This window comes from Castor canadensis, chromosome 15, assembly GCF_047511655.1.
Source record: "Castor canadensis chromosome 15, mCasCan1.hap1v2, whole genome shotgun sequence".
Lineage (NCBI taxonomy): Eukaryota > Metazoa > Chordata > Mammalia > Rodentia > Castoridae > Castor > Castor canadensis.
Genome location: NC_133400.1, coordinates 18,044,877 through 18,058,409, shown reverse-complemented (window position 1 = coordinate 18,058,409; position 13,533 = coordinate 18,044,877). Strand labels below are relative to the sequence as shown.

At 48.5% G+C, this 13,533-nt stretch overlaps 1 protein-coding gene across 1 annotated transcript; it reads right to left on the bottom strand.

Moving 5' to 3' along the window:
• Positions 1-3,191: 3,191 nt before the first annotated feature.
• Dpep2 (dipeptidase 2) lies at positions 3,192-12,820 on the bottom strand. Its single transcript, XM_074055792.1, has 13 exons — positions 12,678-12,820; positions 12,239-12,364; positions 12,031-12,093; positions 7,836-8,294; positions 7,378-7,504; positions 6,948-7,077; positions 6,722-6,863; positions 6,357-6,426; positions 6,064-6,240; positions 5,546-5,630; positions 4,918-4,993; positions 3,669-3,804; positions 3,192-3,556 (listed from the first exon to the last, which is right to left on the bottom strand). The coding sequence occupies exons 4-13, from the start codon at positions 8,126-8,128 to the stop codon at positions 3,299-3,301; spliced, it is 1,494 nt and encodes a 497-aa protein (XP_073911893.1). The 5' UTR covers positions 8,129-8,294; positions 12,031-12,093; positions 12,239-12,364; positions 12,678-12,820; the 3' UTR covers positions 3,192-3,298.
• Between the last annotated feature and the right edge of the window lie 713 nt (positions 12,821-13,533).

Below are 13,533 nucleotides of genomic sequence, written 5' to 3'. Positions count from 1 at the left end.
ACTCCACCAGCCCTTTTTTTGTTCTTTTTTTTTCTCCAAAATAATATTTATTTTTATTATTATTACCATTTTTTTGCACTAAGTTGTACAAGAACGTGTGTTACGTGATGGGTGACAGGGTGGCCGACCTTTGTGGCCAAGCCTTTTTTATATGTGTTTCTCTTGTTTTTTGGTTTGAACTCAGGGCCTCACGCTTGCTCCACCAGCCCTTTTTTGTGATGGGTTTTTCAGAGATAGGGTCTCTCAAACTATTTGCCTGGCCTGGCTTCGAACCTTGGTCCTCCTGATCTCTGCCTGAGTAGCTAGAATTACAGGTGTGAGCCACCAGTGCTCAACACAAAATCCAGAACTTTTAAGAGGCAAATTAATGGCTACTTTTGACAAAATAAATGTATTCATAGATCATCTTTTCAGAATCTAGGCAGGCATGATGGTTCACATTTGTAATCCCAGCACTTGAGGCAGTAGGATTGCAGGTCTGAGGCCAGCCTGGACTATAATGGTGAGTTTGAGGCCATCTTGGGTTGCAAAGTGAGACCCTGTTCCCAAAAAAACAAACACACACTCACATACACAAAACCAAACCAAACCAAACCAAAACCCTATTGGGTGCAGTGGCTCACATCAGTAATTCTAGCTACTCCAGAGGTAGAATTGGGAGGACTTCACTTCAATGCCAGTCCAAGAAAAAAGTCAATAAAAAGTTGGGTGTGATGGCAAGCATCTGTCATCCTAGCTGTGCAAGAATCATAACTAGGGGGATGGTAGTCCAGGTTGGCCTGGTCATAAACTTGAAACCTTATTCAAAAAATACCTGAAGCAAAATGGGCTGGGGCTTGACTCAAGTGATAGAGCTTCTGCCTACTGAGCTCAAGGCCCTCAGTTCAAACTACAGTACTGCCAAAAAAAAGAGAGAAAATTAAAATCTGAAAAGATTGTTTATACCTCTATTTCAAATATGTAATTTGGGCATCTATAATCATAGTTTCTGCTTAGTATGTGCTTTTCCCAAAATAATTGATATTTTCATGAGATGAATTTCTACATTTCTCATTTCTCTGTGCTTTTGTTTGGCCTGAAAATGTATTTTCTTTTCTTTTTTGGCAATACTGGGGGTTGAACTCAGGGGCTCACACTTGCTAAGCAGATATTCCACCTCTTGAGCCATTCCACCAGCCCTTTTTTCTGTTGGTTATTTATGCCCAGGATGGCCTGTACAGGAATTCTATTTGTGCTTTCCCTTGTAGCTGGGATGACCAGGGCTTGCCACTGGGCCCAACTATTAGTTCAGATGGGTCTGAACAACATTTTTCCAGGCTGACCTTGAGCCTTAATCCTCCCAATCTTGCCTCAAAAATGGCTAGAATTAGAGAATTACAGTCTTGAGTCACTGTGCCCAGCTTTTTTTGTTTTTGGAGGCACTGGAGTTTGAACTCAGGGCTTTGCACTTACTAGGCAGGCACTCTACCACTTAAGCCACTCCACCAGCCCTTTTTTGTGATGGGTTTTTCTTTTCAAGATAGGGTCTCAAGAACTGTTTGTCCAACATTAGATCAAGGGCAAACACAACAAGGGGATTGAACTTTGAGCACATGATAAAAGCGAGAGCACACAAGGGAGGTGTGAGGATAGGTAAGACACCTAAAAAATTAGCTAGCATTTGTTGCCCTCAATGCAGAGAAACTAAAGCAGATACCTTAAAAGCAACTGAGGCCAATAGGAGAAGGGGACCAGGAACTAGAGAAAAGGTTAGACCAAAAAGAATTAACCTAGAAGGTAACACACACTCACAGGAAATCAATGCAAGTCAACTCCCTGTATAGCTATCCTTATCTCAACTAGCAAAAACCTTTGTTCCTTCCTATTATTACTTATACTCTTTCTTCAACAAAATTAGAGATAAGGGCAAAATAGTTTCTGTCGGGTATTGAGGGGTTGGGGGGGAGAAGGAGGGGGTGGAGTGGGTGGTAAGGGAGGGGGTGGGGGCAGGGGGGAGAAATGACCCAAGCATTGTATGCATATATGAATAACAAAACAATAAAAATTAAAAAAAAAAAAGAACAGTTTGTCCAGGCTGGCTTTAAACCCGATCCTCTTGATCTCTGCCTCCTGAGTAGCTAGGATTAGAAGTGTGAGCCTCTGGCACCTGGCTTTGTTTTATTTTTTTGAGACAGGGTCTTGCTATGTAACCCAGGCTGGCCTCAAACTCGCCATCCCTTCTGCCTCTGCCTCCTGAGTACTGAGATTACAGAATACAGTCACCATACCTGGCTATATTTTTCCCTCATTTAAAGAATATTTTTACACAGAACTCAGTATTAGTAATTACTTTCATTCATTGGGTTAAAGATATTTTACTGTGTGGGGGCCTCTATTATTTCTGTTGAAAATTTAGCTATCAATTTTATTTTTGCTCCTCAAGTTAATGTGATTTTTTAAAAAATTACTGTCTTTGGTTTCTCAAAGTTTGACTCTGAAGGGCACAGTCTGGTGTCATTATGAATAGTGCTGCTATAAATATGATTTCATTTGCCTTTTAGGCAATGTATGTATGCATTTATGTTGGATGAAATTGCTCAATCATGAGGTCTGCATAGACTATTTGTATTTACCATTATTTTTATTAACCATTATCTATTATTGCCATATATTACGTTTAGCTGTCAGTATTAACTCTTAATATTACCTATTATTATTGTAGTTGCTATTAGGTACCAAGGGTTTAGGGGTAAGATGAGCTGGATACAAAAGAAGCTTGTGCTTCCCTCAGGGGAAGTCCCTGAGGGATGGAGGATGGTCACATGCAGTACAGTCCAGCTATTAGAAGCCCACGACCCATTATATGGCCTGATATTCTAGGCTTTGTTCAAAGAGGAACAAAGGTTATTCATGATCCCAGCAGGATTCCTTCTTGGGAATCTGAAGCAGAATTCCCTGAGAGATCCCTAGGGTGTGGTCAGTGGTTTGGCATGTGGATTGAGATGAGCTACTTGAAGGGAACCAAAGTAGGACCCATAGCCAGATCCCACAGCCAGATCCACCCAGGGCTGGGCCCAACCACCTGGGCCACCTCAGGCCACTGCCAATAGGTCTTCCTTGAGCAAATGGTGGCTGAAATGCCAGGTCCCCCAGCAACCACCAACACTGGGAGCCTGTGCCACAAGACTCTACCACAGAGTGGGAGACTGACATCTGGTTCCATTTCCCAAACATTTATTTCCAGGAAATGTTTGTGCCTGCCTGGGGGGAGGTCTTTATGGAATTCAAAGATGCCAGAGGACCGTCAGGACTAATTGGGTCACCAGAACAACAGGATTAGGACTAGAAGGTTGGCAACAGCAGTGAGACCTGGGACCATGGAAGGGGAAGATTTTGAGAATGATGACCTGGATGAAAACTTGGCTGTCCAATGTTCTGGCATCTCAGTTAGCTTCTGGCCTGGAACCGGATGCTGTTTTGGACGCAGACGCTGGAGATCCGAGTGGCAAGCGCTGCCTAGATGCTCCTGTGGGACCATGTCCTCCAGAGGGCTTTGCCTCTTGTTTTCCTTCTGTACCTAGAAATGGCATTTGGTGGTCCCGATGGTCCCGCCAGGTCCTGGTGGTCCCACCAGGTCCCGATGCACCTGCTCTGACCACTGTACCACCCTCTTGCCCAGCCCAGCATACCTGTTCCACTTGTCTGAAAACCCGCAGCAGGTTTCCTCGAAGGACACCTTGAAGCTCTTCCTCACTCCAGCCCCGACGCAGCAACTCCTCTATCAGCACTGGGTATGTGGACACATCCTCCAGGCCCTGGGGGAAGCTGTGGGGCCACCAGGAGGTAAGCCTCAGATCTGGTACCCTGATCTCAATTCAGAATGCCTGCCCTGTGTGTCCCGGGTACACTGTACCCCAGCTCTGGTCAGATGTGGGAGATGGAGACTTTGAGAGAGTGAATGATTCACTTCTGTTCTTCATCCTTCAGAGGATGAAGACCTTCTTGAATATTTGCCAAAACCAACTGAACTGTACTATTAAGATCTATGCCTTATGCTTAATGCAAATGTCCCCTTCATTAAAAAAGAAAAGAAGGCCGGGAGCCAGTGGCTCATGCCTATAATCCTAGCTATTCAGGAGGCAGAGATAAGGACAGCTAATAGTTCATGAGACCCTATCATGAAAAAACCCATCATGAAGGGCTGGTGGGGTGGCTCAAGGTGTAGGCCCTGAGTTCAAACCCCAGTACTGCTAAAAAAAAAAAAAAAAAGAGGGGCTGAAGCCAGGCACCAGTGACTCACACCTGTAATCCAAGCTACTTGAGAGGCTGAGATTGGGAGGATCACAATTTGAGGCCAGCCTGGGCAAATAGTTCATGAGACCCTATTTCCAAAAAAACCAGAGCAAAATGGACTGGTGGTGTGGCTCAAGTGTTAGAGTGTGCCTGCCTAGCAAGTGCATAAGTCTGAAGTTCAAACCACAGTTCTACCAAAAAAAAAAAAAGTGGTCAAAGTTGTAGCTCGGTAGTAGAGTAGTTGCCTAGCATGGGCCTAGCCTGTGCTAGTTTGATTCCCAGAATTGCCCAGAAAAAAAAATAAACAAACCTAAAAAAACAAAAACCAAAAAAACAAATAAAAGCTTCCTCATAACTAGGTAGAGAACAGATAGATGGTCAGCTAACATTGCTGACAGTCACAGGGAGTGGGGCCTACTGGGGCTGGAGTTGGATGCGTATGTTGGGTGAATGAGCTCTGGTGGCTTAGACAAGTATGATGTCTTAGAATGGGGTCATGGGCTGAAGATAGGAGACTCTGGGATTGGAGAGACACCAGGTGAGCAAGGCCTAAAAGCTGTGAGGAGCATGGGTGGTTAGGCATGATGACTGTGAAGTCCCCACTGCTTTTAGGCAGCCCTTGACAAGCCACGTGGAGGTACTCACTGTCTGGTGCCATCATAATCTCCGCCAATTCCAATGAACTTGGATCCAATGACTGTCTTGACGTGGTCAAAGTGATCTAGGGAGATGGAGAGTCAGTAGTGTGGGGCTTTCAAAGCAGGGGTAGTCTAGGAGCCAATTCCTTTGTATAGCCTGCAGGTCATGTAGATCATTTCCTTCATGACCAGGAACCTTGTGTGGCCACCTGAAGGTCCTGAGGTTTGAGCTGAACTGATCCTAGCTTCAGGTTTGGAATGAACCCATTGGGAGAGCCACCACTTGTGCCATTTCCGGTCCAGAGTCACCCTGCCTCCAGTCTCTTTAAGAACCTGGTGGATGCTTCTTTCGAGGGGTGTGGAAATGAGAAAGAAACAAAGAGTAGAGCTGACAAACACTTGAAGCAGAAGCAGGGGCAGAGGGCTTTGGTAGCCCTTGTAAAGGTACAGATGTTGAGCACCCAGCTCTATATCACGACAGTATAGACTCTATCTCTGGTTCCATATAGCACCAAGGTACTGTGTACTGTCCATTATGGGATTTTTCAAACCACTGGGGTTGTGCTGATGCATGCCAAGGGCTTCAGGTCCAAATCAGACCTGTTCGTGAGCCCAGGGGCTAGTGGGAAGCTCACCTGCCACAGTGGACACATTGGCGAATTGGTTGCACTCCATCACCCCTACAGACAAGGACATCATCACAATGCCACCATTCTTCTTCTGCAAGGATGATGGAATGGACACTCAGTTGACCCGGCACAACCACATCCTGCCCACCCCATGGGGCCCTGTAAGGAAAATGATGAGCCTTGGCTTTGGGGGTCACAGGAGACTCTCTGGTTTTGTGTGAATGGGGGAGTCTTGACAGTGGAGGTGTCTTGGCTCTGGATTTGAAGGGTGGGGACTGGAGGTGTGGCACAAAGCCCTGAGTTCAAACCCCAGTCCCACCAAAAAAAAAAAAAAAAAAAAGGATGGATTTTGAAGGGTGGAGGAAGATCTAGACACCTGTCTTCATATTCAGGGGCTATGGACTGTGGGTTTATAGGGCAGATGTTCAGCCTGGATCTCAGAAAATTAAGGAAACAGTGAGTCAAGTTTAAGGCCTCTTGAGCTGAACTTTTGCTTTAGGTCCCAGGGCCAGGTAGTTTCTCACCAGAAGTTGCAGGATGTCATCAGGAACATTCCGAGGATCCTTGCACACACTCCAGGCAGCTGAGTGTGAGAAGATCACAGGTGCCTGTGACACTTCCAGGGCCCGCTGTGCCACAGCACTGGAAACATGGGACAAGTCTATCATCATGCCCAGGCGATTCATTTCAGCCACCACCTTCTGCAGGGACAAGTTAGGAGAAGAGTGTCAGGGGTGCACTTGTGCGCACATTTATCTGTAGGGAAAGATGGCGAGTGTGCATTTGTGTGGGGTGGGATATGAACTAGGGTCCTCACCTCACCAAAGCTGGTCAGTCCACTGACATTGTTGTAGAAGGGGTGGGTATCCTTAGACGAACTTTCTGCCCTGCAGAATGGCCAAGAGGCAGGTCTCACTGGTGGGCATGCCTTAGCCACAAATTCCGAGAGGTTCCACCAAACCCTCTATCCCTAAAAGCACTTGGAGCAAACTTAAGGACCCAGGATGTACTGTACTTGGCAGAAGGAGGGATCCAGTCTTGCTCTGTGAATCCCAGAATACCAGCTCTCCTCCCATTCTAAGTTCAATGTCAGATCCTGGAGTAAAGATTGGTCTAGGCGTTTGGTATGACCTCAGGCAGATCCCTGCCTCAGTGGACCCATACCATCTGCCCCGTGCTCACCAGGGAGTGTTGCAGGTGTGGGTGAGCGTCAGGTAGCGCACTCCCAGCAGATAGAAACTGCGTAGCACGGAGAGGCTACTGTCCAGTGAATGGCCGCCCTCCACGCCAATGAGGCAGGCCAATTTCTGGGTGCTGTTCAGAGCTGGGGGCAAGTAGGACAGATAATTACTCTCAGGAGCTAGAGCACCTCCATCAAGTCTCTAACACCCTTCATCAGTCCACCTACCATCAACAGAGGTCACAAGCTCCAGCTCAGGGTAGGTGGTACAAATTCGATGAATGAGGTCAATCTGCTCCAGGGTGAGGCGTACAGCATCCCGATCCTGGGTCTGGCATGGGACATAGGCTGACCAGAACTGGGGAAAAAGGACAGGGGTTGACTTGGGCACAGCTGCTTTGGGGCTCCTCAGGCCTCCACAGCCAACACAGCATCCAGTGGGCTCAGAGGTCATATGTAATGCACCAGTTGTTCTGTAGTACCTTCATGCCCACCAAGCTGGCTCACTGTAGCCTCCGCAGCCCCAGCATCATATCATGGTACTTTCTGAGTTCCTTTGATAACTGACCTCCCATCTAACTTGTGATCTCTACTGGCCCCTCTCTTTCCAGCATTCCCCAGCAGCTATGCTGTGGTACTCTGTGTGTCCCTGTGGTACCTGGGCGCCTACGAGGCCTTCTCTAAGTCTATCCAGGTTGGTCTGGCCATGGCTGAAATTTCGCAGGTTAACATCCTGTAGATTTGTCTGGTAAAACTGCCTCAGGACCAGGGGCAGGTCATTGTGGCTGAAAGGAAGTCAAGGAAGGGTCAGGTCAGGAACAAATGGGTTGGTCCCTTAGCTTTCAGGTCAGGCAGGATCCTGGGGGTCCCCAACCACACTACTGCCCACACATAGGCCCTTATGAGGCCTGAGCTGGGAGGTTCTCTCCAAAAAGGAATGATATATGGTAGAGGAGGGGAAAGGGCACCCACAGATGAGGGGAGAGAGGGCATTAAGGGGTGAGTGGTATAAGAGAGCCCTCTTCGCTAGCCCTGGATGTTCAGAACCCTCCCCTGCCCAGAGGTGACCTCAGCACCCATTCGCTCCCTCCCCCGACTCCTTCCACACCTACTCACCCGTCCACAAGCCGGAAGTTCTGCATCAGGGCCCTAGCACGCTCTCGCGGAGAGGGGCTCGATGGAGTCAGGGCGCTGGGGGTGCCTGGCGTGGTCTGGGCGCTGGAGGTGCTCAGCGTGGTGGGGGCGCTGGGGGGGACCTGAGTGATCTGGGTGTCTGGCGTGATTTGGGCGCGGGTTACCGACTTCGAGGGCACCAGCAGCAGCAGCAGCACAAGCAGCAGCAGGAACAGAGAACTCAGCCGAGGCCTCCATCCTACAGTGTGGAGACCTTCGAGGCCCACGGACTGCATGTTGCTCGGGGTGGGATAGGCGGGCAGGGGTGGGATAGGCGGGCAGGGGTGGGATAGGCGGGCAGGGGTGGCTGGCCTGAGAACTTGAAGGAGCAGAAGCCAATGATAGAGTCCCGACTCTCGATTCAGCCGGGCCTCCCGAGGAGCGGATTGAAGTCACCAGACCCTGCAACAGCCACGCGGAATATCACAAAGCCGCGCAGCACAGCCGCCAGGGGGAGCCACGACCCTCCAGCCCAGGTCTCAAAGGGCGCCCCCGCGGGCTTGGCAGGCCTCTGCCGCGAGCACTATCGCCCGCTCCCTTCATCTCTCCCTTTCTCGCCCTGCACCTCTCCGGGGAGGCCAACCCAGGTGGCATTCTCGTTGCCTGTAGGGCTTGGCTCTCCCAGACAGTGCCCTCGGCCCTGCGGCCTTTCCAAACCCCATCACATTCCCAACTGCCTACAGCTTACCCTGGCCACTTTTAGGGCCACATGTGAGGCTGTGGCCATAGTGTTCTGGGTTCTGGGTTTCCTGGCTCTAGGCCAGGTAGGGTGGGCATAGGGAAGGATAGTCTCTGGATATGAGAGTTAATCTTGTGGACTCTAGTTCAGGAGCCTTATGACCTAATCTTCTCTTTCCTACCTTATCTGCTCCTATATCCATCCCTTAGGGCTGTCAGGAGCACTTCTTCCCCTTGTAATCTCCAACCATCTTCATGAATTCATTCCTCTTTAGGAGATGCTATACCTGTCCAGGACTCTCGTGGCGGGACATTTGGTATGAGAACTGAGCAAACATATACTGAGGATCAGGGAACACTCAGTAGAACAGGAACTCTGTCAGTCAGCTATTTGGGTGGGAGGAAATGAAGTAACTTCCAGGGTAGCAGAGCTTTGCACCCCAGCCCTTCTTCCCAGGGCTGCTGATCTACCTGCTGGTCAGGCTTCTTCCTACCTCATTGCAGAATCCAGGTCAGAAATGGTTCTAAGGAAAGGCCTGACACCGGGGTCTTGGGTCTTGTGGATCCTGTGGTAAGAGTTCTCCCAGAAACCTCAAGGTTTAGCTTGGTTCCCTTCCTTGCCTTGTAGGCCCCACCCTGGCCCTCATCTTTGCTGCTTCCTCTAGAAACCCCCCAGTCTCAAAATGTACACACCCGCACATTCATGGTGATGTGCCTCTACTGAAGTCCCACTACTTGAGAGGCTCCCAGAGCTGTGCCCAGACTTCTTCATCCCTAGAGACCTTTTCTTGCTCCTGTCCCTCAGCCTCTCAAGATTCTGCTCTGAATCCTGGCACCCCTTGGAGCTGCTCCATTTTTGGAATCTTCCTCAGGTAGCAAGACTGACCAGTGCATAAGACCTTGGAGACGCAAGAAGGCTTCCCAAAAAAATTAATTGAGCAAACTCTTCCAAAGGCACTACCAAGAAGAGGTCTGGAGCTACCAAGGAGAAAGTGTTCCCAGCAAGGGACTGTGCACTTCATGTCCTGTGCCTACTCTCCAGGAGGAAGGTGAATCAATTGGCCTTGTGCTAGAGGTGGGTCAAGTCCTTTCCTACTGCAGTTGCAGAATTCTATTGGGCGGCCTGCTGCAGTGAGTTCTCCAGGGTTCTGCTTCAGACAATAGCAGGATGTATCCTTGCCCCTGGTGATTGGAGCACCCCAACTCAGTCCTGGCTCCCTTTCTTTCCCCACTGTGCATTGGTCAGCAGTGCCCCCTCCCTGCCATGTAGCCAAGTGGCAAGAGGGAGAAAAAACTCTTGGGTTTACTGGGCAAATGAACACTCACATCTAAGTGGTAAGCATGTTTTAGCCAACAAGGTGGCCCCTTAACTTCATCCAATGCCATCTCTTTGCCCTGCCTCTTGTAGGGAAAACAAGGATATATTAGTGAAGCTTGTCCTATGATCCCTCCCTCCCAGTACCAGTGTCACAGACCTGGACACAGGGACAATTTGGGAAATGAGGCTATGGCAAAAGTCCAGGTGGTAGCAGTAGGCATAAGTGGAGACAGGGCAGGGGCAGGGAGCCTCAGGGGCTGACTCTAAAGCTGACCCTAAGTGTTACCTCTGATACCTTTTCACCATCTCCCCTTGTCTCTCACCATGGCATTTTCAAATCTTGCTGCCTCAACCTGGAAATGTCTCCCAAGTGTCTCTTCTCAGTTCTTACTGACTTCACTAGTAAAGACCACCTCCATCTCTCACTTCCTGCTGGTCTTGCTTCCTCCAGTCCATTCCCCACAGAGAAGCCACACCTACCCTTCTATTTTTTATTTTATTTTGGTGGTACTGGAGTTTGAACTCAGGGCTTCACACTTGCTAGGCAGGCACTCTACTACTTGAGCCACTCTACCATCTCTGTCTCTACTTAAAAAAAGTCAGGGTTGGGGCTGGAGGTGTGGGTCAAGCAGTAGAGGGCCTGCTTTGCAAATGCTAAGCCCTGAGTTCAAACCCCAGGCCCACCAAAAAAAAAAATAAACCAAACCAAAAAAGTCAGGGTTGAGTTAGGTGCCAATGGCTTACACCTATAATTCTAGCTACTCAAGAGGCAAAGATCAGGATGAGCCAAGGTTCAAAGTCAGCCCAAGGCAAATGCAAGACCCTATCTCAAAAAAAACCCAAAAAACAAAAAAACAAAAACCCATCACAAAAAAGGCTTGTGGAGTGCTCAGGCTGTAAGAGAACCTGCCTAGCAAATGTGAGGCCCCAGTGCTGCCAAAAAAAAAAAAAAAATTAAAGAATAACCAGATGCTGGTAGCTCACACCTGTAATCCTAGCTACTCAGGAGGCAGAGATCAGGAGGACTGTGATTCAAAGCCAGCGTGGGCAAATAGTTCGCAAGACCCTATCTCAAAAAAACTAACACCAAGAGGGCTGGTGGAGTGGCTCAAGATGTAGGCCCTGAGTTCAAACCACAGTACTGCAAAAATAAATAAATAAATGTTAGGGTTGGAGGGCTATAGGCATTATAACAAGCACAATACCCTGAGTCAAACCCCAGTATTGTTGGGGGGAAAAAATCAGTCAGGGTTGGGGATGTAGCTCAGTGGCAGAATACTTGTCTAACATGGTGACGGTCCTGGGTTCAGTCCCCAGCACTGCAAGTAAGCAAGCAAACAAACAAACAGAAAAAGTTTTCTGGCTTGCTAGGCATGGTGGCTTACACCTGTAATCCTAATACTCTGGGAGGCTGTGGCAGGAGAATCTTGAGTTAGAGGTCAGCCCAGGTAAAGTTAGCAAAACTCTATCTCAAAAACAAAATACATACAAAAGGTCCGGGGAGTGGGGCAGGGTTCAAGTGGTAGAGCTCTTGCCAACCATGTGTGAAGCCCTGGGTTCAATCCGTAGTGTCCCTCCCCGCTCCAAAAAAGAAAAAAGACAGGAAATCTTGCTGCCAGGAAGGGATAGGTAGGATCAGGGGGATCAGCTTCCCCCCCTCTAACTTCTTACCTATGCATTATTGACACAAATCAAGACCTGCAGGAACTCAAGTGGAGTGGCTCAAGTGGTAGAGTGACTGCCTAGCAAGCGTGAGGCCCTGAGTTCAAACCCCAGTACCACAAAAAAAAAAAAAAAAAAAAAAAAGAGAGAGAGAGAGAGAGAGAGACCTGCAAAGTCAGCAGTGGTATAAACAAGTTTCTTCTGGGACCAAACTTATTCTGGTGGCCAAACTGACTCACCACTACTGTTAACCGGAATATTGAGGTTATGCAGGAAAGTAAAAGTCAGGCTGAGTTACAAGTGCACAGACTGCAAGGGTGGGTGAAGGTGAAAGCTAACTCACTACCCAGCATTGCGCAGATGGGGTCTCCCCAGTCCTGGAGTCTCATGTTGCTCCTACCTCTTTTCAGATGTTGCACTGGGTCTGTTCCCATAATAACTAACAGTCAAATTCCCCCCTAAAATGAAAGTCTTCCATACCAGGAAACAGCTTGGCCACCACGAGCACACATCCTCCCGTCAACAAAGCTGAGGCCACCCTTCCTGAAATGGCAAATGGCACATTTTTCTTCCTCAAAAGGCAGCTGATTTTTATCTTGCTAGGAGAAGTGTAGTAACCACTAAGGCATCTCTCCCTCCTATTTCCATCCAACCTCCCCACCCCTATTTTTCTTTCCTGCACACTTACCAGCCTCTCCGTTAAAGTTCCTGGGCTGCTTTTTGAGGGAGATGACTGATGACTTCAGTCCCATTTGTACCACTGGACTCCCCTTCTAGGGGACTCATGCAGTATGGAGGATCCTGTATGTAAGATCTTTAGAGCAAAACCACATGTGGTGTCTGATAGGCTTGAAGTTCCTGATGGAAACAATATTCTCATGTGTACAGCCCACAGGTTTGGAGTCTTTGTCTTAAGTTGGTTTGCATGCTGTCCCATATCCATGAATGGCTTCAGCTGGGAGTCCCAGACAGGCTATAGGAGCCTGGGGTGTAGAAGCTAGTTTCAGTAAGACCTTAATGGTAGTCCTGGGATTCAGATGCCCTCCCCCAAATGTTGCTATCTAGTTGCCTGGAGAGAGGGGCATATCATGGAGACTTCTGCCTTCCAAGCCCTCTCTGTGACTTACCTTCTCTGGGACATGGAGAAGCCTCCACTCTCTGATTCAGGCTTTGCTGTGACCGCTCCTTCTTTCTTCTCCTCCTCCTTTTCTTCCTCCTTCTCCTCCTCCCAACAGTCCATAGTGTTTGCTCACTGCTTAGCTGGTAAGTAAATTTGGTGAGGCCACAACTACCCTATTCTGGCTCCTAGCCCTACACCACTGGCACACAGCAAGGCCACAAGCAACACCAAAGAGTGAGTGTTCTTGACATTTCAGAGGCTGCTGCTGCCCCTTCCTTCCCAGAACAAGAGCATTTGATAAAGGTGACATGAGAGCAGTCAAAGTGACTGTTGGTCCAGAGCTTTGCTATCAGTTCAACATGTTTTAGCCCATTCAATCCTCACAATACCCTACTGAGTTTTTTTTTTCATACTGGGATTTGAACTCAGGGCCTCACACTTGCTAGGTAGGAGCTTTTTCACTTGAGCCACTCTGCTAGCCCCAGGTGGGTTTTTACCAGCCTTGCTTTCTAAGTGATAGGGCAGAAAAGTGGTCACAGTAATGCTGAGGCAGATAAGAGTTCCTTGAATCCTTCCACTTCCAGTTGCTGTCCCTCTCAACAGGAAAGACCTCTTTCCATCCATCTGTTTGTTCAGACATCCTGTCCTGGTCACTCATGGGTGCTGGCCCATTGCTGGGATGTATAATGAGATAGCTGGACAACTCTTCAGTTATCATACATGGCATCATAAGCACGCAGAAGGGAGGGCTGCCAGGCACAGGGTTCTGGGAGCCAGTTCTCACCAAACAAACATGTGTACAACATGTGGGATTTCACCTTTAGCCTCAAGTTCAGACTTGCTGTCTGTTTGGCTCAAACTAG